Below are 24,598 nucleotides of genomic sequence, written 5' to 3' on the forward strand. Positions count from 1 at the left end.
CATCGGTACAAGTAAAATAAAACAACATTTGTTTTAGGGGGTGTGAGAGGGGGCTTGACTGGCATCTTAGATGACCTGCTACAGAGTGAAGATGAGGGCTCTTCTGAGTGCACTACTAACAAAGGCCAGAAAAATGCTGGAGCTGCTCCATCTGCTCTTCAGTTGAAGAGGTTAGAGATGACATCACAAATCACTTACCACGAGGGAGCTCCAGTCAAATTTTTTTCCGATGGGGTAGTTCACTCTAAAAATGAAGTCACATGGGTTTGGAACAACTTGAGGATGCATAAATGATGACAGAATTTTTATTTTGAGGTGAACAGCCTTTTCAGACAGGATATAGCTTAAAAACTATTTCTCTGAAAAAGATCAATACATAGAATCTCTGTTCCAAACCCTAGTGAGCTTGCTGTATTTCAGTGGTGACATGCAAACTGTTGTGTTTAGCCTTTCTTGTGGTGTAGTTCCAGAGCTCCAGACTGCTACGAAACTGGTTGCAAATGTGACAAAAAAAAATTATAATTGCAACAGTAATGGCAACTGTCGGGAACACTTTGTGTGCGATCATATGCAGCTTTGTCAGATCTCATCATGTGAGGTATTGAAATATATCTTTATTGCTCACCCCATTGTGTCTTGCGACACATTTTCTGTTAAGATGAGCTCGCTGCATGCATAATCATGGCTCGCGCTGTGTTTGTTATATGATTCATGAACAAATTTTATGTCATACTTTAAGAGTTATTATATCAAATCGAGATTATATTGATTGAATCATGAACCTCATATTGTATATTGAACAGAATCATGAGATAACCGTATTGTCCCATCCCTACTTGTAACACAAAAATGATTTAAAGAGTGGGAGTGGCATCTGTTTGTGAGAGCACCTAGGAGCGCAGACATTTCAAAGACATTTGACAACTAAAAACAGCCATTTTGCTCCTAAATGTTTCAGTTCAGAAGCCAATGGCTTCATATCTTTTTTATTTATTTAATTTATTTTAGTATGGAGTCCTAAGTTCATTACTGTGCTCTGCTTCGTTTCTATCATCTAAATCACAGGAGCGCCCTGCATGAGCCCACCTCATTCAGACCCAGACTGCTTCTCTGTGGGACATCAGGCTCTGGTCAGGCCTCACACTTGGCTCCTGCTATTCTTCACGCCCTTGAGAAGTTCACCGCGCATACGCTCGACATTGCTGTGCTATACGGGGTCAGTTCTGCCACCCCAGAGGAGGCATGCACACAGGTGAAAACACACAAGAACAACTGTTTTATTCGAGAGAACGAGACACTGAGATTAACTTGTTTTATTAAGTTATCTGTATTGTATCTCAGGTTTTCTGTGAGGCAAGGAGAACAGCCCCCAGCATTCTGTATATTCCTCACATCCAGCTCTGGTGGGACACCGTGAGTTCCACTTTAAAGGCCACATTCATGAGTCTCCTGCAGGGCATCCCTTCATTCTGTCCCTGCCTCCTCCTCGCCACATGCAGCTTTCCTTATCAGACACTCTGTTCTGAGGTACCACATACTGTATATACTGCATACACACTGCATACAAATTAAAAATGAAGTGGCATTAACAACACCTTAACTGCATACACATTGCATACAAATTAAAAATGAAGTGGCATTAACAACACCTTAGCTTCTGTAATGTTACATGTTTCAGAATGTCTGTTTCAGTGGAAAATGGCTTAATTTTATCCATTGGGATTTGGTTAGATCTTGTTATTTGTTAATTATATTTCTCACGGCCTGTGCTGCCTTTGTTACATCAGAAGAAATGAACAAAACCCTGGTGTCGCTGCAATCAATAGGTTTGCATGGTAACTAGAAGCAAAAGTTTTTGGAATTAATCAAATAGGAAAATAAAAGGAACCTGCGTTTTCATCTGTGGACATTGTGTTCGCAATGCAGGTTATTAGTGTCCCACACAGTGAACTTAAAGCTAAACAAATTCAGACTGCCCCCAAAGATGGAGTAAGTGTTGAGCATGAACATATTGGGAGCCACTCTCTGACCACTGAAATGAATCAAGTTTGAAATCGCATTATTTAAAATGTTAAAAAAAAATTGATTTTAAATTTTTTCCCCTTTTTCACCCAATTTGGAGTGCCCAATTCCCAATGCGCTTTTAAGTCCTTGTGGTTGTGTAGTGATTCGCCTCAATCCGGGTGGCAGAGGATGAATCTCAGTTGCCTCCGCGTCTGCGACCATCAACCCGTGCATCTTATCACGTGGCATGTTGAGCGCGTTGCCACAGAGACATATCGTGTGTGAAGGCTTAACGCCATCCACCGCGGCATCCATGCTCAACTCACCACGCGCCCCACCGAGAACGAACCACATTATAGCGATCACGAGGAGGTAACCCCATGTGACTCTATCTTTCCTAGCAACCGGGCCAATTTGGTTGCTTAGGAGACCTGGCTGGAGTCACTCAGCACGCCCTGGGATTAGAACTAGCGAACTCAATTGGTAGCCAGAAATTGCATTATTATGAGTTACACACATGCTTGGAGTACAAGTAGTAGACTACAGACAAAATATGGTGCTGCCCCTTCACTTTCAAGCGTTAAATTAAATTGCAGCCTTTCACAGTTTGATAATCACACTAGGCCATATTACAATGTTGCTTTTTTAGGACACAATGAGATCAGAGACCTTTCTAAAGAAAGTGAATTAGGTCAGATTTGGTTTCATGTTGTTTTAGTTTTCTCTCTAATTGAGTACACTATCACAGTAGTGTATTGCATTGTAATATTGTCTGACATGTCTGTTGTGTGTTTGCTGGTTTAAAGGTACAGGATCTGTTCCATGTTGAATATGGTGAGGTGTTCGATGTTCCACTTCCTTCACGGGAGGAGAGGCTCAGATTTTTTGAGGATCTCATTTTAAATCAAGCTGCTAAAGCACCAGCGTCCAAAAGAGAAGCAGGTGAGTGTTATTTTTTTCTCTCCATAGTGTTTGTCACATTCTTAGTGGAGTGTGTTTTCATGCACACCTGTAATAACTCACTCCTCTCCTCTCCTCAGTGCTGCAGGCGCTGGAAGTGCTACCAGTGGCCCCCCCGCCAACCCCCCACCAGCTCTCTGAGCAGGAGCAGCAGAAACTAGAGGAGCAGGAGGAGGACACACTCAGGGAACTCCGCCTCTTCCTGCGGGATGTCACCAACCGATTGGCTCTGAACAAACGCTTCAAGGCTTTCATAAAACCTGTGGACACAGAGGAGGTAAGCAAATGGATGTGTTTGACTTAATGCAGCACTGTGCAGACCGATTGGTACCTGGCTTAAACAAGTGCCAGGGTTCCCACACCTCCTGGAAAACCTGGAATTTTGCAATGCAATTTTAGGAAAATTAGAAAAATACCTAAATGTCCAGGAAAATAATTATTTGTCCTGGAAAATATTTTAGTATAATAAAATGGTTTGAGTGTGTTGCTAGCAAGGTTTTCGTTACATGTACAAAAACATTGTAACAATCTGGACTCAGAATAGGAGTCAAATACACAAACTGCCGGCAGCTTCGGATTGTGAAACAACATTAAAGGTTAAGGGCGGTTACATCCTCGTGATTGATTACAGCAGCCAATCGTGTGCTTGGCACTCGCGGTCCAACCGAGGCAGATCACTTGATTGGTTACAGCTACAGCCAATCGCATGCTTGGCTACAGCAGCATGTGCAAAGTGTGAAGCGGCATTCGTGAAACTTCTCTTTCATAAACGAACTGAATGACCTGGTACATGTACCGACCGACTGAATGAGAGGGGCTTGTTGTTCGTTTACTTCAGCATCGGCAAGTGAGTCTATCTTTTCATCATAGAGAGAAAAAGGCAGAAGAGCTATTAATGTGTAAAAGTGACTGATTTTTATACATGTTGAGGGGCTCTCACATGACTCCTGTCAGCGCCGCCAAATGCATTGAAGTCTATAAAGTGATAAGTCAGTGCAGTCTTGGCTCCAACTTCACACCAAAGTGTTTTTCACACATTTTCGCCTCACAAATTATGTCTGAGAGTAGAAAGCTTCAAGACATATTTTTAAAACTGTCCAAATTTATGAAGAGATATAGAATGTCTCATCATTTATTTTAATTAATTGTTTCCAAGTATCCAGAGAATCAAGAGAATTTTTTTTTAAACGCTAAGACATTAACAGAAACGAGTCCTCTTTCTAATTTCTGCAATCAAAGCAATTGCCTTTTTTTTTTTTTCTCTCTCTTCCAAATAAATGTTTTCAACGTTTATTGTGCACACCTCCCGCTTTCTTGCGTGGCAAGACTGTAAATTCACCCCTCTGTGACGCTTTCTGCAATGCTTGTCATGCGAAGGGCAAAGCTCCGCTTGATGCTGGCGTTGAGCGGCGCATTGAAGCCTCGACTCATCTCGTGAAATGCGCTGTACAGTGACGAAATTATATTATTGAAACTCAAAATTATTATTATTAGGCTATTATTATTTTACAGTTTAAGTACTGTTGGAAAATGATACAATAGATCTGCTTTGTTCTTATAATGCTAAAAACATTCTACAGAAGTCAGTAGATTTGACATGCAGATTTTAATAAATTTGAAGGTAAGGATGTTATTGAACTCATAATAATAATAAGACTATTATTGTTGCCTTTTTAGATGAAAAGTCATGTTCGCCAGTTCACAAAATGAATGGAAATTATAGATTTGCTTTTTTCTTATAATGCTTAAATGCTATAAAGTCTCTTGGCAAATTTCGGTCATAAACATCTCAAAATTATTCACTGACTCACTCGAAGCACATAAGACACTCATTTGTTGACCACCTAGTGGCATCTCCAGAAGTGGTCACTAAACTAATCAATTAATGAAACTGAACACATTTGTGAAACAGAAGCAAGCCACAACAAAGTAGCTGTTATTGCAGCTAATTTTGCACAATTGTGCAGATAAGTATAGCAGATAAGTTGCTATACTTGAATCATTAAAATAGATTAAGTTGGTGCTTTTAGCTTATTGTTTAAAAAAAATAACCCTGGAAAACATGTTCGTGGATCAGTGATTGTCTCAACTTTTTAAACCCTCATGAGTTTGCATCCCTGTGAGTTATAAACTTTAGACAACGATGACAGTCTGATAAAAAAAAACAAAAAAAACCATTTAATTCACACTGGGTTGGCAACATGGTGATTTGTCTTTAATACCTCGGGATGCAAATTAATTTTCAATAATTCAACGATCGGAGTCAACTTATACCACGGTTACCACATATAGTATGCGTAAAACACTGAATCTTGTCATAAAAATGGCATTAGCAATAAAACGCAGAAAGTCGTGGAATATGACATTTGGATGAAAATGAATGTTTGAATGTACAATTAATCAAATTAAAATTGTGATAAAATAAAAAAAAGTCTGATTTAATTGAGTAATTAATCTGCAAGTGATGCGCGCTTAAAAATGAATGTGTAGAGCTGTCCACTCATACACTAAAAACACCTCATCATGATCATCATGTGCACGCTTGTGTGTGAGATGACAGAGACCGAGTGCACTCTGAAGTGAGCAGCGTGTACAGACTATATAATTATTTAATTAAATCACAGCTTTACAGGGATTAATAATCACACTGGGCCATGGAGCAAACTGCTTATTTGGAGGTGAAACAAACACAAAAATGGCAAAAGAATGGATGCATGTGATTTTGCATATATATTATTCTTGTTGGGCACATAAAATGTCCTGGAAAATTGTGCCTTGAAAAGAGTGGGAACCCTGCAATGCATACTGGTTAGAAATTGTCTGACTTTCGTCAGTGCCGCTGCTGCATCACCACGACGTATGCTCTCAAAGTAACCTGAGAGTGAGGCAAGACCATCCGTCTGAGTCAGCTGCTGTAGTTGCCCCAGAGCAGCTGCACAAGCTCTAATGATGACATAGCTTTTTCGTAATTGGCCAGACTCTACGTTGACAATGATGATGTGCATATCATGTTTTTATGACACCTTCAGTTCTGACTCTCACAAATCTGTTTTATAACAGTAAAAATCTCTTTTAATCAGGGCTCGAAATTCACTTTTTTACTTGGTAGCACTGGCGCTCCCAACTTCAATAAGTTAGAAGCACCAGCAAAAATGTAGGAGCACCCACCGAAAATTAAGGACCACCACAACTACAATTTATATAATACTAAATAGGTTATGTATTTAAAAAAACATCCTCACCATCAGCATTGGCGTGTTCCACCTCAACATGTCCGACGAGGATGTTTGTGGTAGTGATGGGTCGTTCATGAACAATTTGTTCATTTTGAACGAATCTTTTATGTGACTCAGAAGAACAAGTAGTCTCAGAGAGTGATTCGTTCATTTTGTGTTGACCGCGCATGTGCATTGCGCAACCTTCGTTTGTTTGTTACGTGAAAACCGCATAGGCGCTGTACAGGAAACAGAAGTGACCTCTTGAGTCTTCTGGTCCGAGTCGTTCCTTCTTTTGTCATATGACAGAAGAACGAACGACTCGGACAAGAAGATTCAATCCAGAGGTGAACTAATCATTTGTTTCTCATAATTTGTCCTTGGCTGCATTATACATTTTTCCTTATTTGGACTTTAATCAAAGTTTGCATAAGTAGACGTGTTGGGGGGATTTGACTATTGAAAATGTAACATATTAATTTAATTCCGCTCAAATGAACGACATGAACTAAATGACTTAAAAAAGGTTCGTTCATTTTGCTGAACGAGTCTCAAAGATTCAAGTCAGTAAAATGATCCGATCTTCCCATCACTAGTTTGTTGGCTGTCCATCAAGCAGGATGCGGACATACACTACCACACACTCCTTGACAGACAGGTCAGTGTCTCCATCAATGATGAATGAGATGTACTGAGCTGACGATACTTTAACTGCGGTGTTCTCGCAGATGGTATCTGCTATCACGCTGATGATGTTGGCACATGACTTTAGTGAAGGTGATGGTGTAGGCAGTGTTAAATTTCATGTTCAGCTCTGCCAATTGAACGGAACATCCTGCAGCATCCTGACGATTAAAAGCTTCAACAATCGAACCTGATCCTGAATTCTTTGCCACACACTTGTCCCAGCATTTCTTGTGCTTGGCACTCTCCCTGTATTTAATCAAGCTCTCACGCTTAAAATGTGTGGATTCAGTGGCGAACGCAGTGTTACCTGCAACCTCTGTCCCAGAGGCTTTACAGTGAAAGAAATGCATTAAGCCATTTTCATAGCGGAGCCACTCGAAGTCTTTCAGCCACTCTCTCTGAAAACTGCAAGCCTTCTTTTCTGCTGGTGGATCCACATTAACCACATGATCGCCATCACCAACTCCAGGAGTTACATTATCTGTATCTTTAGGCGGCTTACAAAAGAAATCGCTCAAGTGATCTTTTCATCTTCTCTCTTCAGCTCTTTACATTTTGCGTGCTAGTTAGCTCCCTGTCACGTGACAACGGAGCACGGTGAAAGGGAGTGATTGACGGCTAATATTAACCAATATAAATTCTGCATTAAAGTTAGGAATGTAAAGATGAAGTTTAATTGGTTATGTAACATTGAATAGAACAGTGGACCGGTCACTATCAGCTCACAGCAAGCACATAGTGCAGTAATTGGCGACCGTTTTGTAGAGAAATGAAAACGGGTCGCACCACAACAATTATTTGCACTTGCACAAATGCTCCCAAATATATTTTGAGGTCACACAGATTAAATTTCGGGAGCATATGCAACCAACGTTCGCAATTTCGAGCCTTGTTTAATGTAATCTTAATCTGATATATCATCTTTATAAAATGTTTTAAAAAAGTACAAAGGAATAAATATACTTACTCCTTTATTGGTATTTAGGTACTATAGGCTTTTCTCTGACTTTCGTGTTAAGCAGAATGTAACCTATTCAAATGAATAGTGTTTCTGGTTATTACCAGTACGTCTGTCCATCTGAATTTCTATTGCATCCACTTTTGTCTGGTATGACTATTGTAAGGCCATAACACTAAGGGAAGCACAAAACGTATAGCTCCCTTTTCAACACCTCCTTGGTGAACCAGTGCCATGTGCTGTCTGAAGTTGTGTTTTCATTGGAACAGGTTCCTGATTACACTACAGTCATCAAACAGCCCATGGACCTGTCCACAGTTCTTTCCAAAATCGACCTGCACAAATATGACACGGTGGCAGCTTACCTGCATGATGTGGATCTGATCTGGAAAAACGCCCTTGAGTACAACCCAGACAGAGATCCCTCAGGTGAGCTGGGAATATTAACCATGAGAGGCCGTGTATTACAGTGATTTTACCACATTAAGGGGTAGTGTTAGGCATGGTGAAATCACTGTCAAGACTTGAGGCTTTTCTAAGGCACAGCGCAAAGAGAAGTGTCTGAAACCACCTTAACAATGGAGAAATCACTAATGTATGGCCTCTTGTGTAATGTGGTAATATCTGTTCTGTTGTTTGTGTTTGTAATAGATCGGCTCATCAGGCACCAAGCCTGTGCTCTCAAGGACACAGTGCATGCCATCATCAGAGATGAGTTAGATGAGGAGTTTGAGAAGATCTGCACTGAGATAAAGGCGTCGCGCACAAAACGAGGTGTCATACTGCAGTGGTGCTGCATTCATGTTTACTCTGACATCATGTTTGGGTTTAAATGAGACTGTAACAATCACTCACAGTTCTTTTTTATTTATTTATTTATGTTCAGGCTACACCACATCACGTTTCACTCCTGCCTACTACCACGTGCTGCCAAAGGTTTCTGCTACGGTGGAGAAGACAAGTGATCCAGCAATAAGTAAAGCTGCTACACCTGTGATAGTACCAGCAGTGATTTCACCCCGTCAAACAGGAAACAATACAGGTGAGAACTTTACACATCAGTGCTGTAGAGCTTCACAAACCTTCCATCCATGTGGCAGAATTTGGGCTTTTGTTTGATAAATTAAAACCGTATTATTGTCTACAGGGTTCCTACAGTCATGAAAAACCTGGAAATATCAGGGAATGGTATTTTTAGATTTTATTCTACAATTAAAGGTATTATTTTTTTTATGAAAAGACATGCAGAAAACACCTCTTACCTGTCAGATATCACTGAAATAGGTGCCTTGAAATATCACACCTGTCTCTGGAACAGCCCTAGGCTCTGTATACAATGGGGGAAAAGATGTCCGCGGGCCACGGTCAGATCCTCTGTTTAGCCAATCAGAAGACTTTCTGCGTTCTGCGCAATCCTTGTGCGCTTTCACAGGGTAGTGCATATTTTCTCGCATAAGTGATGGTACGGTGTCCTGCTCCAGAGAAACGCACAGGGTCGGACTGCAAAACTCTCAAGGGGACTCATTGAATTAAAGGGAAAGAAATACTTATTATTAAGCTTAATTCGGTAAAGAAATTCACTGCAAAAAATCCTATTGTTATCAAGTGTTTTGTCTTGTTTTACTGCTAAAAATCCTTAAAACAAGATACATTTACTTGAAGCAACAAATAAGATATTTAGACTTGCTTTAGGAGAATGTATCTTAAATATAAGTGTATTTTTTCACTTGGTTATACTTCTGCGAGTGCAGTAAAGACAAAATATATTCAAGATCTATTCTCTAAAAGCAAGTCTAAATATCTTATATTCTGCTTCTCAAGTGAATGCATCTTTTTTAAAGGATTTTTGTATTTTTAATATTATATTCAACATTCTCAGATAACAATTTTTTCTTCTGCAGTATAGCTGCTAATGTACGTTGTTTTAAAGGAGTTTTAGATGTATTGGAAAACAAGACAAATCCAAAACGTATTTTGTTGCAGGGTATAATGGGGTGAATACTACCCTCTTTCACCTTTCTGTTCACTTCAATCCATCTTTAACTCACAAAAAAAAAAAAAACTCTCTCTTATTGATAAAGCTGCGTATTGCCAATTTTCTTCACGATATGACATATGACACAGTGACATATATTATGATTCAATAAGTCGCGAGCCATCATGTTAAAATCTGGCTGCATTAAGCGTGCGCACTCGAGGGACGAGCGTCCCCGTGACAGAGTGTACATCAGCCGGGTGCAGTTTCAATCTCTCCCCCTTAGGTTGGGACATTTGCGCAACTCATAGAAGAGGCACTGACCACACAGAGAAATGACAGTTTCAGAGTTTGTAGTTATTTACATGATCTGCTTCTTTATTATTTGAACTTTAATAAAGCTATAACGCATTAAATATAACTGCATTAAAGATGTAATGCTGGGGTGTTTCCTTTTAAAGAGCTCCGGCTCCGCTTATTCCACAATGAGTGTGCTTCTGTATTTACTTATTTGGTATTTTTGTATAATTCCCTCATACTTTGCAATCTACATCACCTGAAGCTGTTTGGAAAGTTTAGAGTGCATCTGGACTGTGAGCTGTGTAATTCTTCCTCTCCTCAATCAGGCGCGAACTGCAGTGCTGCTCTTACGCATCATCATTAGAGTTTAATGTGATCTCATGTTACGTTTGATCTCATTTAACGTAACATGAGATCACATTAAACTCTAATGATGATCTCATTTAACGTAACATGAGATCATCATTAGAGTTTAATGTGATCTCATGTTACGTTAAATGAGATCAAACGATTATTCGAAAATGAACATTTTTGTCGACAATTTTTTATCAGCCCTACCAGTAATCACAATCAACTGAGTAGGTTATGGAAATTCATAGCTAATAAAGTGTGGGAACCCTGTGCCTGTAATGAATGTATGCTGCAATATTGTTTTTTAATGATGTAACAACGGTCAAGTGAGAAAAGTCTGGGCTTTTCTAAAATGTGGTTTCTAAATCGTAATTATGAGTCAACAAAGGTGTGAACTCTTTACTAGTTGGAAACCGATATTGCAGTTATTCCCACATAGCAAAAGATTAGTCAAAGATTGTTAGTCAAGTTTATCATCCCTGGGGAGGAAGACTTACTTTCATGCAAGCTACAGATTAAATATTTTGTCTATCCACAGCTTCACGGAAGAAAAAGAAAAGCCAATGGAGGAAAAACCGATGGAAAAATGGCTTCATCGGCAAAAAGAAGTATTCCCCACATTTGCACTCCAGAGACAACCCCAACACTGCCGAATCGGGGGAAGAAGAGGAAGATGAAGAGGAGGAGGTGGATGGAAAACTGGCTGAGAATGAAGCTGCAGAGAAGATGAAAGAGTCTGAATGTGAGACAATGAATGTTGATAGCTGTGCTTGTGCAGAGAACCCAACAGAATCCAGTCCAAATACTGAAACACAGGATATTCACAAGCCTAATGAGGGAGGACAACATGGCAATACTGCCTCTGTAGTGCAGGTAGTCACAAATGGAGAGACAGTCCAGAATGAGCAAAATGATGCCCATCCAACAGAGAGGGCAGAGCTAAGTGCAGATGACAGCACAGGAATGGGTTAGTATATCAGACACTAATCAGAAATACTACAAGTTAAAGAAGAAACCGAGGGATCATTTTTTTTCCACTTTTCAAAAAGTAGTGCAGCATATTTGTTATGGAATTTATTCAAACAGTTGTGGTGTTTCTCTTAACATGAAGCTGTATTTGTGTTTGAACGTATTCATGTTCAGAGTTCAGACTAAGGCGAATGACCAGAGGTTTTAGGGTCCAGGCCGAACAGCAGAGTCTCATCAGTGTGGATGCTGCCATGAAGGTCCTGGAGCAGAAGAATCAGCCGCTTATTGTGGACCACAACAAACTGAAAGTAAATCACCTATCTGCAAATTCTATATACAAGTTGAGTCTGGTTTAAGGTCTGCATGGGCCTTAAAATGAAACCTGTACCCTACCCGGCCCGAGTGGTACTGTCAGATTTTAAGACTGAACCCAAAATCGCTCAATTTCTTTTATAATTTCTTTTACTAGCAAGTATTATTGGCTGTATTTTAAGGCAACATTTGTAACAGTATTTTAACAGTAAACATACACGGTTTTAATGACCTCAGCACACAAGCAGAAGAAAAGAAAACATTGGCTTACTGTTTATCAAGCGCCAAAACTTTGCTTGCTTCAGAACAATTTGGAATAATTTGTAACAATGTAACAGTCACATAAAGTCCCTTTTGCAGCCTGAACCGAGACGCTGAATGGAAAAACAGAGCAGATGCACAAAAAAACAAGTTTGCTCGTGTGAATGTCCGCTAACTCATTAGTTTCGTGATTGTCAGAATTTATAATAAAATATTAAAATGGTCAGTACACAATAAATCTGATTAAAAAAAAAAAATGTCTCTGTCTAATCTGACCCTTTAGCACTGTATAGTTTATAAATTATTCAAAACTTCTAGGATTTTTATGTTTCAGTCAAAGCATTTTCAAGTGATTTATCAAAGTTCATCTTGACTTGTCTTAAGTCCGCTATAAACTGTAGGATTTTTACAGTCCTTTAGGATTGTTGCTTGTCAGACTGTATGACATGAACGCATTGATATCGCTATGGCACACTGTGTGACATTATGTCAGACTGTACAATACACATCGTAACTGACTGTGGTCCCAGTCGTCCCGATCAGTGAACGTGATTCACGTTATGGGAGCGTTGCGGAATAGAAGCGAAACGGCGAAATTTGCCCGCCCCGGAGGAGCTTTTTTTTCTTCTTCTTTTTCTGAAAGTCTGGATATCCGCATTTCCATTGCCCCAATACCACTCCATCACGAGCATAGGCTAACATATAAAAAGAAAGATGGATTTTGTCAAATAGGCCTATAATGAGAGTGCAGGAGGTAGCTTACTGTAATAATGAGCTACCTCAAGTAAATATTCATTGTGGAAATAAAAAGTCTTGTGGCCCGAAAAATGACAAAAAAACTTCTCCATTCACATATGGGAAAACAAAAAAGGTGGGTTATAGTACGTCTTTCTCCTCTCTTAGATTAGTAACCTATAGGCTACACAAAATTTCGAAAATTGTCTCAGACAGCAGAATCGTGGCCAAAATCGTACAATCTTTTACTTGTTCTAGTTATTACATTTCTAGTTATAAAATTTCATTAATTTCAATTAAACTCCATTTTAGTCATGATGCACAATTCAGACAACTCCAGATACTCTTTAGCATTTATTTGTAGTGTGTACAGTCAATTGGATTTTATGTTTGATAGGTGCATTCAATCACTTATTTTGTCTTTCGTGATTCAGGAGATTCTACAGAGAGTTGTAGGTATGACGGAGGGGTTCGAGGTCACTCAGCTGGAAAAACTTTATGCTCTTTTGTGCCAGAGCATTTACAGACACCGGAACAATTATGACAAAACTGCACTTATACGGGTATGTTTATTGGATACAGAGAATAATCCAGCTGCCTAATTAACCTACTGTAAAAATCCCAGAGGTTAAATTAAATAGACTTTGCCATATGGTTTTAGTTTCATACCTGAATCTTTTTTTACATTTATCTACTTAAACATTTATTTCATTTTCTTTTCCAGGAGATGTCAAAAGAAGTTGAAGAGTTTTCCTAGTTTTTTTTATTGTTGTTCATATACTTATATATTGTTATATGTTGTCCATGTTTCTTATGAGAACACTTATAAATTATATTTTCTTTAGTCAGTTCTTTAGTGGTATCTTTGAGTGTTGTGCATATTGAATGCATATTAAAGTCTTTATACTAATTCTCATGCTCTTTGGTTTTCATTCAACATGTGACAGTAATTTTTGTGGTGGGACAATTCAAAGCAGAGCTGTTGACCTCTTTCTACTCCTAAGTACTGCAAGTAGTTGGGTTTTGTAATGACATATGTTTCTCCTCTTCTGGTTCTAATGAAATCCACATCATTTAAGTCATGCTAGTTGGAAACAGGGAATTTTTCAATTGAATCTTTGAAAAGATGTATAGAGGCCACGTGACCGCACGCTGAATCTGATTGGACAGTTTCATTGTTTTCAGGTTGTACGTTTCTGTAGTCAATGTTTTAGTTCCTTAGTAAATAGACACTTTAACATGCCACGAATGTGTGCGTTGAAACCATGCGAAGTACTAAATGAGTTTCCTAACTTGGTTAGCATCCAAATATTACATTTTATCACCGGGTTTACGTGACGGCGAGGAGTCGCCTAGCGATGACGTCACGACGTATAACAGCGGTGACGCCTGATGATTATTAAAAAACTGCCATTAAAATGAGCTCTGATTATTATTGCGTTCGCTCATAAAACACCAGCGCAGTACCACCCGCCCTAATATTTGAGGCGCAGATACATCCGGGAGAGAATAATCGTAATCGGTGTGCCCTCTGTCCGGTCCAGTCAGGGGTTTTTTTCTCCTCTACATGCGGTGGGTCTAGGTCCGTCTCGCCTACGCTCTTCCTGCAACTGAACCGGCGGATTCTCGCAAGAGCTGCGATCTGTCCCTGAACCCCCGCGGCTGGTGTCGAGAAGGGACCCTGCGGTGAGTTTCAGCGCACCCCAAAAACTCCTTCATTAAATACTACCATGGTATTTGGTACATCGTAGAGTGGTAAAACCATGGTTGTTTAATTTACATATATAATCTTGAGTTACCATGTAAATATCAAGGTGTATGAATATGGTAATAAGTCGTCATTTTTATTTGCTTTACTGAAAATCATGCTGAAACAGAAAATGAAACTAAATGATTGTAAACTGTATAAAAATACATAATTAAATAGTTAAGTAATAATTGTTTTTTAGAACCCCAGTGAGCAAGCCGAAGGCGACTGTGGCAAGGAACGCAAAACTCCATAAGATGTTGGTTGATGGAGAAAATTAACCTTGGGAGAAACCAGGCTCACTGTGGGGGCCAGTTTCCCTCTGGTTAAACAACATGAATATAATGCCAATATTAGTTATTTGTTTGCAGTGCAAGTCATTGTTTAAAGGTTTGTAAACTAAGTAAGTGTTAAGGGCCAGTGTTTAAACTAAGATTTTTTTTATGAACTGTAAGAATGATGACTAATGTCTTTAAAACATCCTGGATTAACTGCAGAAATTAACAGATGCATTGTCCTTTGTTAGTTGGCTGATGAAGGCTTTTGTTGTCAATTAATTGATAGTCTGTGTATTCCATTTCAAGAGTGCAGTCCATCAATAGGCAAAGGTGATGCAGGCAAAGATCAATGAGGTGCATCGCAGTTGAACTTGAAGGTTATTTCGGTGAGGTTCGGTGGGGTCCATCCTAAATCCAAGGTTCAGGCAGTGGCATACAGTTGGAGTTGGCATCAGTTCATCCTCTTTAGTCCATCATAAAAGAATGAAGTGAGGTCTGGCTAGCACCAACTGTAGTTTGTCGTCATCACTCAGCGACACGTAGCAGTGGAGTCCAACACGAAGCAGGAACAGAGCTGGATCTGGCCGGCTCTAGTAACCTCGGGACATGAATCCCGAGGTTGAGACAGGGAAACAAATAGAATAATATGAGCGTAGATGCCATTCAATTTATTGTAGAATTATAGATTATGAGAAATGTTTCTGTGAAATATTTCTGGTTCTGCCAGACCTAAAGCAGCCTAATTGTGAGTTGATGGATAAATTAGGTGTATGCCTGGCTAAACTGAGTGTGTCTGCATCATGAACAGTGTTAGGGAGACTATTCCATAGTTTTGGAGCCAAATAGGAAAAGAATGTACCTCTTTTTGTGGATTGTGATATTCTAGGAACTATTAACAGACCAGAATTTTGTGATCATAATGAACATGATGGAATATAGTATGGTAGAAGGTCACTTAAGTACTGTGGAGCTGGACCATTCAAAGCTTTGTATGTAGTTAACAGAATTTTAAATTGAATACGAAATTTAACTGGTACCCAATGTAACGACGATAAAATGGGGCTAGTATGATCATATTTCTTGGTTCTAGTCAGCACTCTGGCAACTGCATTTTGAACCAATTGAAATTTATTTATTGAACTTGTAGGACATCCTCCCAGTAATGCATTACAATAATCTAGTCTTGAGGTCATGAACGCATGAATTAGTTTTTCGGCATCAGCAACAGAGAGCATGTGTCGTAACTTAGCAATATTTCTGAGGTGGAAGAATGCTGTTCTACAAACATTGGAAATTAGATTTTCAAAGGACAGATTGGTATCAAATATAACACCCAAGTACTTTGCTGTAGAAGACGACATTAACAGTACATCCATCGAGAGTCAAATTATATTTTAGTGGCTTATTTTTAGAAGTTTTTAGTCCAATAATTATTAACTCAGTTTTGAGGGAATTGAGTAGAAGGAAATATCTGGCCATCCAGTCTTTGATTTCATTGATACACTCTGCTAATTTGGAGAATTGTGAAATTTCGTCAGGTTTCGAAGAAATAGAAAGTTGGGTATCATCGGCATATCACCCTGTAGTTCAAGACTGGTTGCCCACTGAAGCTAAGCAGGGTTGAGCCTGGCCAGTACCTGGATGGGAGACCTCCTGGGAAAACTAAGGTTGCTGCTGGAAGAGGTATTAGGGAGGCCAGCAGGGGGTGCTTACCCAGCGGTCTGTGTGGGTCCTAATGCCCCAGTGTAGTGACGGGGACACTATACTGTAAAAAGGCACCGTCCTTCGGATGAGGCGTTAAACCAAAGTCCTGACTGTCTGTGGTCATTAAAAATCCCAGGGCACTTCTTGTAAAGAGTAGGGGTATAACCCAGCCTTTTCTGGCCAAATCCCCCCCTTTTGGCTCTTCTCAATCATGGCCTCCTAGTAATCCCCATCCACTAATTGGCTGTATCACTCTACTCTCTCCTCTCCACCAATAGCTGGTGTGTGGTGAGCGTACTGGCGCACTATGGCTGCCGTTGCATCATCCAGGTGGATGCTACACACTGGTGGTGGTTGAGGAGTGTCCCCTGTTCACTGTGTAAAGCACTTTGTGTGTAGTGTCAGAGCGCTATATAAATGTAACATTCTTTCATTCATAACAGTGGAAACTTATTCCACGATTCCTGATAATATCCCCCAGGGGAAACATATAAATATATATATATATATAAGGAGAAAAGCAGAGGCCCTAAAAATTATCCATGTGGTACTCCATACTTTTGTTTGATTTGACAATTCCTCGTTTACACATATAAAGTGGTAGCAGTCTGATTAAATAGGACCTGAACCATGCTAATGAAAGTCCACTAATGCCAACCTAATTCTCCAGCCTATTCAAGAGAATGTCGTGATCTATGATGTTGAAGGCAACACTAAGATCTAAAAGCACTAGAAGTGAAATGAAGCTGTGATCAGATGATAAGAGCAAGTCATTTGTAACTCTGATAAGTGCAGTCTCTGTACTGGGATGGGGCCTAAATCCTGACTGAAATTGTTCATATATACCATTTCTCTGTAGAAATGAACATGGTTGTGTGGACACAACCTTTTCTAGTATTTTTGACATAGACTGATTTCAAATCTATCATTTATAATTAGCCAATTCGCCAGGATCAAGCTGTGGCTTCTTAATAAGCGGTTTGATAATTGCCATTAAAAAAAAAAAAAAAAAATGTTTTATTTGGAATGCCTAATTCCACCAAACATCCACCGCGGCATCCACGCACAACTCACCACGTGCCCCACCGAGAGCGAACCACATTATAGTGACCACGAGGAGGATACCCCATGTGACTCTACCCTCCCTAGCAACCGGGCCAATTTGGTTGCTTAGGAGACCTGGCTGGAGTTACTCAGCACACACTGGATTCGAACTCGCGAACTTCAGGGGTGGTAGTCAGCATCTTTTATTTGCTGAGCTAACCAGGCCCCTGATAATTGCCATTTTAAAGTTTCTTGGGACATGTCCTAAGGATAGTGAGGAGTTAATAATATTAAGAAGAGGTTCTGGGATTACAGGGAATACCTCTTTTAAGAGCTTAGTTGGTATTGGATCTAACATACATGTTGTGGTAACATACATAATACACATGGATGGGCCACTCCCTCACTAACAAAAAGTAGCTGAAAGTACCATGGTACTACTATGGTATTTTGGACAGTGCACCATGATAGTACCATGGTATTTTTTTTTTAAGAACCTTGGGGTACCATGGAAATAAATACCTTTATGTAAGTGGCTGTTATAGTTAACAGGACACAGCAGATGAAACCACACTGTTGTGCAGTAACTTGAACTAGTGTTTACATATTTTTTTGTCTTTTTGTGTATTTCTATATATACTTATATTTTCTATTGACTTTTTTTATTTTTATTCTATTTTTTTATTATTATCTCTGTCTTGTTGTTGTATTGTTTGTGCACTGGAAGCTTCTGTCACCAAGACAAATTCCTTGTATGTGTAAGCATATTTAGCAATAAAGCTCATTCTGATTCTGACAATAAATGGATGTGTGAATATTGATAGAATTATAGGTCAACTGTCCCATGTTTATATTATAACTGGTTTCTTCTGTGTGTGTGTGTTTGTATGTGTGTTTTTCTTTCTTTGTGTCTTTCAGGATGTTGAGCTAAAATCTTGGAATGGGACAAATGTTTAGCATGTAAATTAAACCTGGAGGTTTTCGGACAGTTCAGTCTCTTTTCACATTCACAAGCACAATGTCAAGCAGAAGGAAGTCCACAACCCCCTGCATGGTGCTTCCATCAGATGTCGTAGAGCAGGATCCAGATATGGAGGCCCTGGAAGGGAATGTAGGAGCCGAGAGTATGGCAGACGGTCCTACAGAGGGAGCAGTGGTTCCCATGGAAACAGAGACAGGTGAGGTTCAAGTTGTATCTTGGGGTCAGATTTATCAGAGTAGCACTAGCTGTGTTTTGTTTCGAAGGCTGGTCCTTTGTAGGTAGCGGTATACCGAGTGTTAACTTTGAATTAGCTTGGTTTAAATGAGTTGGCCTTCACAGGACAAACAGTAGCAGAACATCATGGTTGCTATGACAGCATGCAGTGATCACAATATGCACGAGCGCTCTGAGAAGGGAATCTCTGAGGTAAACTTTAGGAGGGTTATAATGATGAGAAGAGAAAAGAAAATGTTTTTTTGCAGCTGTACTTTAATATTTATTTTATAATACTTTATTTTACATATATATTATTATAATTTTACATTATTTTACTCCCATCTACTAAGATACTTCAACTTTGGTATTTACATTACTTGCATCATCGTTGTTTATTCAGAGAAATTATGTAAGTTTCCGTTAAAGCAAAGAATTGTGGGTTGTGAGTGCCAAAGAAGGATGCACCTCTGGCATCCTCCGAATTCTTGTGAAAGAAGGTTGCATTCAGAGGCTGCATTCGGAGTGTCCTAATTGCTTTTCTGAAATGAGACAGCCTCTGTGAAGTATGTGGCCAACAAACGCGACCTCCAGAACACACAGCCTTTGAAACGAGACACGCCACTGTGTCCTAACCGGGCAAAACAAAACAAAAGTTTCCAGTAACAAGTAAGATTTCTGTTTATACTGAAAGTGAAAGTGCTGCACGTAGCAAACAAATCACAGCCAATCCCAATATTGTTTGTTTAATAGTCAGAAATGTTAAGTAGGATTTTGGACTGAGACTTTGCCATGGGCGGGGCTACCCAGCACAACACAACAAAAGAAGAAGCCAGTCGACTAACAAAATGTCTTGTCGCACATCGCTGTTGAATACCACATCAAGTTAGTACAAAAGCTTTCGATCTCCTTTGAATGATTTAGCAACTGACCGGGGTCTGTCTTAAAAATGTGGGACAAATGGTGTCCTGTATTGATACGATACGGGACGCTTCATCTCATCTTTAAATATGGGGCGATCCCATATTTTACATTACAGGTAGCAACCATAGTAGGTGTCCTAAGCATCATCGTTACAACACTTGCATTACTGTGCCTGTCATGCAGATTTTACCTATTTAGCCTTCTCAAATAGTGATTATAATCAAAACTGTCCTTTTACTGTCCTTGCAGAATTTGAAGGGTGCCATTTCTCAAGTGAGGATGGTCGTTCTTCAGGAAAACGCTCAGGTCCATTATCACTAGAGCATCCCATCTCTGATCTGACTGCTGAGGGGGGTTTTATACAGACAGAGATGGAAGACAGTGATGACCCCTCTGTTTCTGGCATTTCTCTCAGCAAGACTCCCATAATGAAAATGAAAAACAAGCCTGAACCCAAGAGAATAGCTGTGTCTCTTAAAGGCACAAATGAAAATGAGACAGTGGCTGAAAGTGAGATGGAACTGGAGCCTTTGGAAGCTTCGGTCATGGGCACGTCCATGACAGGAGAGCTGCTGAGCCCATTGCTCACAGATTCCATAAAGCCCAGTGTTCTCGTCAACATTTCAAATCCTGTGGTTGCAGATCAGAAGAAGCTGGTGATGAACCCTGCAACAGTTCTTCCAGCTGGTCTGGCCCAGGTTCTTTCTGCTTTGCAGGCCCAGCAGAGTGCTCAAGCACAACTTCTAATACCTGTGAGCAGTATTCCCACCTACAATGCTGCCATGGACACCAATGCAGCCTTGGTCAACACTTACAAGAAGTTCCCATACCCGTCAGTGTCTGAGATCATGGGACTTGCGGCCCAGACCAAGTTCAGTGAGGAGCAGATCAAGATCTGGTTTTCTGCTCAGCGGTTGAAGCATGGTGTTAGCTGGACCCCAGAGGAGGTTGAGGAAGCCAGGAGGAAGCAGTTTAATGGCACAGTCCACACAGTGCCCCAGACCATCACGGTTATCCCAGCCCATCATCTCTCAGCCACCAATGGCCTGCAGTCCATTCTTCAGACCTGCCAGATTGTGGGGCAGCCAGGTTTGGTTCTGACCCAGGTTGGCACGACAAACAGCCTCCCAGTTACCACCCCAATAACACTGACTGTAGCAGGAATGCCTAATCAGAGCCAGACGCCCAAGATTGCAATCAATCAGACAAGCCCAGCACTCAGTGAAACTAAGAGAGCGACTACAGTTCAGCCCCCATCTTTGTCCCTCCAAGAAAACTCTGCTCTCAGTGCTGACCACTTTGGCCTGCGGCCTAAAAAATCCAAGGAACAGCTGGCCGAATTGAAAGCAAGCTATCTGAAGAATCAGTTTGCAAGTGATGCTGAGATAGTTAGACTAATGAAGTTAACTAACCTCACTAAAGGAGAGATCAAAAAGTGGTTTAGTGACACCAGATACAACCAACGCAATTCTAAGAACAGCCATGTCTTCATCTCTAATGACAATCCCAGGAGCAATAGCAGTGCCACCATTATAATCGATTCCAGTGATGAAATGCCTCAGTCTCCAATGTCATCTCCCATTAAAGAGAAGGAGACACGCTCCAAGACCTGGAACCCATTCCCAGACTTCACGCTGCAGAAGTTTAAAGAAAAGACCCCAGAGCAGTTGGTCGTCTTGGAGGAAAGCTTTCAGAAATGTGACACACCAACTGACGAAGAGCTCAGTCGACTGAGGGCAGTGACAAAGCTCACCAGACGAGAGATTGACGCCTGGTTCACTGAAAAGAGAAAAACCCCGGCAGCAGAGTCCTCGGAGTTGAAAGCAGATGGCGAAACATCCCAGAAGAAGGGCAGCCAAACACCTCCTGGAGGGAAAAGGCTGAGCAAAGAAAAGCTGAGTAAGAAAACTCCAGAGCAGCTCCACGTTCTAAAGACTGCATTTGTTCGCACTCAGTGGCCCTCCACGGAAGAATACGACCAGCTGGCTGAGGAGAGTGGACTGCCTCGCTCCTACATCGTCAACTGGTTTGGCGACACGCGCTACGCCTGGAAGAACGGCAACCTGAAGTGGTATTTTTACTATCAAAGTGGAAACGTGGGAGGAGTGAATAGCAACAGAAACCGAAAACGAAGGATTCGCAACCGTGGTTGGGGGAGAACCCGTAGTAGAAAACCGAAGAAGCATGCAGAATCGGAGAAGGCATTACCGATCAAGTTCAAGTCTGGGAGAGAGATTCTGAAGGAATACTACTTGAAGCACAAATTCCTGAATGAACAGGACTTGGATGAACTGGTTGCCAAGTCTAACATGAGCTACGAGCAGGTGAGAGAGTGGTTTGTGGAGATTCATCGGAAGGAGGAAATGGGAACCAACCCTTTTGAAGATAAAACCGGAAATGAAGAACAAGATGAGGAAGAGGATGAATCGCAGTGTGAAAATGAGACAACTATTGAGGAGCAAGGACCTTCTGCGATGGGAGATGATGATGATGATGATGAAGACACAGATGACAGTGATACCTGGGAGCCTCCGCAGGGCGTTCGGAAAACGATGGCCGCGTCTGAGGATTTGTCTCTTTGAATTGGGTTCCTTTTTGGGCAGTGGTTAGGAATGGCCAAAAGTCTTTGCAAATAATCATTGTGACTACATGCCCTCTTTCACTGCACCCATTCTGCTTACATTTTTCATAGCTTCACTTAAAGTTGGACAAGTTCTTTTCATCATAAACTGTCTTTTTGTCAACATGTTTGGCTTCTCATAAACTTAAAAAAAAATACATGTGAAACATGAACAGCGTTTCTCTCTGCGGCTCTAAAGTGAATTGATAACTCAAGAGCCCTTGAATCATCTTGACATTGTTATGCGTACAATTTGAACTGATTTTGATGTCTACCAGAATTTATCTGCACCTTAAACTTTGCACATGCAAAGACATCCTATTCAAAACCTCTTTGTAGAGTGGAAACTTACTGATTTCTTTTAAGAGGGATTTTTCTTTCATTGGGGAGCTCTTAGTGCCAAAGGTATTGTATTGAATATGATGGTTCCCTGCACTATAGTCCAAATAGCTAATTAAAGGAGTATGCATGAATAAGTGGTGTCATTTAGACAGAAACAGTCAAGAAGCATTTTTTCGACCTCCGTAACGTGCAGGGTTTAAAAAAAATTAAAGGCAAAAGAGACTTTAATTTCCTAGACATATTTTAAATGGCCATGTTAAGAGCTTATTTCTGTAATTATAATGTTTTATGTTTTCCAAATTTTTTTTAACTGCATCAAAGAACCACTGATAACAATTACTTTGTGGGAACTGGAAAGGTATAATTGGACTTTTTATTATAATAATGCTTGTGCATGAATGCAAAGCACTATATCTGGTACAAAAATATCATACCCATCTGTAAGACATTCAGTCTTCATTATATTTTCATGTGTCAAACAATGAGAATAATGATGAAAAAAGGTGTTTTTGAATTTGTACATATACTTTTTCGCTCTACAAGTAGTTTTACAAAAGTGTTTTATAAGTTTGTATTTATGGTGATGAATTTCACTTTTACACAAGTGGGTTACTTGTAATGCGATCATTCAGATAATTCTTGTGCATTTTGAGACTGATATTTACAGATTTTTTAAAGCTCTATGTTGTCTATTCTTTCTTCTTTCTGGTGAACATTTATTTGACTTGCTTGCAACCCTCTGAATTTATTCCTTGTGAATACTGTAGTGTATTATAGGCAAGAGGTCAAAGGTACCTCAGTGAACATGATTAGTACTGTTTGAACAAAATAGCACACTCAAACTTAGCAACGTGTCCTCTCCACTGTTAATGACTGCTCCTTTTGTGTTTTCTATAGAGTTTGAGAACCTGCTAATGGGATCTTGCTTTTGAATGCGTTTTAGTGCAGAATTAAGCCCACAGTTGTATTTTGTGCATCCTTCAGCTGTCAGTATATCGTTAAACTGCAGTGTATTTCTAAATGATTTTGAAACTAGTCTGGCTGTTTCTAGGCTCTGTAAAACAGAATTTTTTTTATTTTTTATTACATGTACAAATAATAGTACAGACCTGGAACCATTATGGATTGTGATTTGAACTCATGAAAAGCCTTAAAATCTGTAGACATCCTGCTGTGGTGGCAAAAGCTTTATTTCCCAGAGCCATAGACTTTGTGCAATGTGTTTAATTTAATTGAACTGTTTTTAATAGGCTTTTGCTTGTTAGACTAAATATATACTGTATTTTCTACTTGTTTGAGGACAACACAATAAATTTGGATGGGAAAAAAAATAGATGCTGTCTTTCTATGCAGTGTTTTACATTTGAACTTTAAAATATTTAAGTTACGGACTATAAAAAGGAAATTTGTATTAGAAATCATACTGTGACATATAACTGTATTGATTCTTGAGGGGTAGTTTAGTTCTGGGCATGCAGAATGAATTAAAGGTAGGTGATTATTACTTCTACTTTGAACTAAACAGTGATCAAGTTACTAAAATCACTGATTTTAGTTGTATACAAATCTGACTTGTCAATTACTGAGAAAAGTAGAGCACAGGATGAACAATTTATGCAAAGTTTTACATTGACTGATATCCTCCACGCATGCTCTGTTCATTAATGAATACATGTTCTTTTGAATAAGTCTGTCAACAAATAACTACGCTTTCTCTGATGTCTCTCACTCTCATTTCTATAAATATAAATAGGTGGTTTTTTTTTCCAGTCAGGGGCACTTATGATTGCCTTATGATTATCTTGAAGATTTTAATTAAAAGTTGTGGGTAGTGTACACAGAGAAATTCTGAATAAAACAATTCAGGTAGCCTAAATTAAGCCTTTCAACACTTAAAATGAGTGAAAAGTGATTAAAGAGACAATAATAGCCTAACCTTTAAACTGCAACGATTGTACAAAACATTTTGAGGGACGTCAATCTATAGACTTCTTTTATAAAAAAAAAAAAAAGAAAA

The 24,598-nt window shown here is 39.8% G+C and overlaps 2 protein-coding genes across 4 annotated transcripts in view; both read left to right on the forward strand.

The window, feature by feature from the left end:
• Positions 1-13,444, forward strand: part of LOC127452734 (ATPase family AAA domain-containing protein 2-like) — a 28,022-nt gene extending 14,578 nt beyond the window's left edge. For both annotated transcript variants that reach the window (XM_051718391.1, XM_051718389.1), the window contains exons 17-27: positions 38-170; positions 1,066-1,252; positions 1,342-1,527; positions 2,811-2,946; positions 3,045-3,241; positions 8,094-8,253; positions 8,476-8,598; positions 8,711-8,866; positions 10,989-11,417; positions 11,594-11,727; positions 13,162-13,444. In XM_051718391.1, coding sequence (XP_051574351.1) covers positions 38-170; positions 1,066-1,252; positions 1,342-1,527; positions 2,811-2,946; positions 3,045-3,241; positions 8,094-8,253; positions 8,476-8,598; positions 8,711-8,866; positions 10,989-11,417; positions 11,594-11,727; positions 13,162-13,329 — 2,009 coding nt within the window. In that variant the 3' untranslated portion in view covers positions 13,330-13,444. The remainder of the gene's footprint in view (positions 1-37; positions 171-1,065; positions 1,253-1,341; positions 1,528-2,810; positions 2,947-3,044; positions 3,242-8,093; positions 8,254-8,475; positions 8,599-8,710; positions 8,867-10,988; positions 11,418-11,593; positions 11,728-13,161) is intronic.
• Positions 13,445-13,486: 42 nt separating this feature from the next.
• LOC127452736 (zinc fingers and homeoboxes protein 1-like) lies at positions 13,487-23,930 on the forward strand. Of its 2 annotated transcripts, none has more exons than XM_051718396.1 (3): positions 13,487-14,413; positions 18,419-18,678; positions 19,869-23,930. In XM_051718396.1, exons 2-3 carry the CDS (start codon positions 18,519-18,521, stop codon positions 22,199-22,201), a joined length of 2,493 nt encoding a protein of 830 aa, XP_051574356.1. In that variant the 5' UTR covers positions 13,487-14,413; positions 18,419-18,518; the 3' UTR covers positions 22,202-23,930. The 2 variants fall into 2 exon arrangements, with proteins under 2 accessions (XP_051574356.1, XP_051574357.1); XM_051718397.1 differs by lacking the exon at positions 13,487-14,413 and adding an exon at positions 14,424-14,864.
• Positions 23,931-24,598: the final 668 nt, after the last annotated feature.

The sequence above is a fragment of the Myxocyprinus asiaticus genome, chromosome 15, assembly GCF_019703515.2.
Source record: "Myxocyprinus asiaticus isolate MX2 ecotype Aquarium Trade chromosome 15, UBuf_Myxa_2, whole genome shotgun sequence".
In the NCBI taxonomy this organism is placed as follows: domain Eukaryota; kingdom Metazoa; phylum Chordata; class Actinopteri; order Cypriniformes; family Catostomidae; genus Myxocyprinus; species Myxocyprinus asiaticus.

Bases quoted from the DNA above. Each gene is read 5' to 3' on its own strand.
- LOC127452736 (XM_051718396.1), top strand. From the start codon at position 18,519: ATGTCAAGCAGAAGGAAGTCCACAACCCCCTGCATGGTGCTTCCATCA. The intron at 18,679-19,868 runs GTGAGGTTCAAG...CTGTCCTTGCAG, and splicing joins TCCCATGGAAACAGAGACAG to AATTTGAAGGGTGCCATTTC.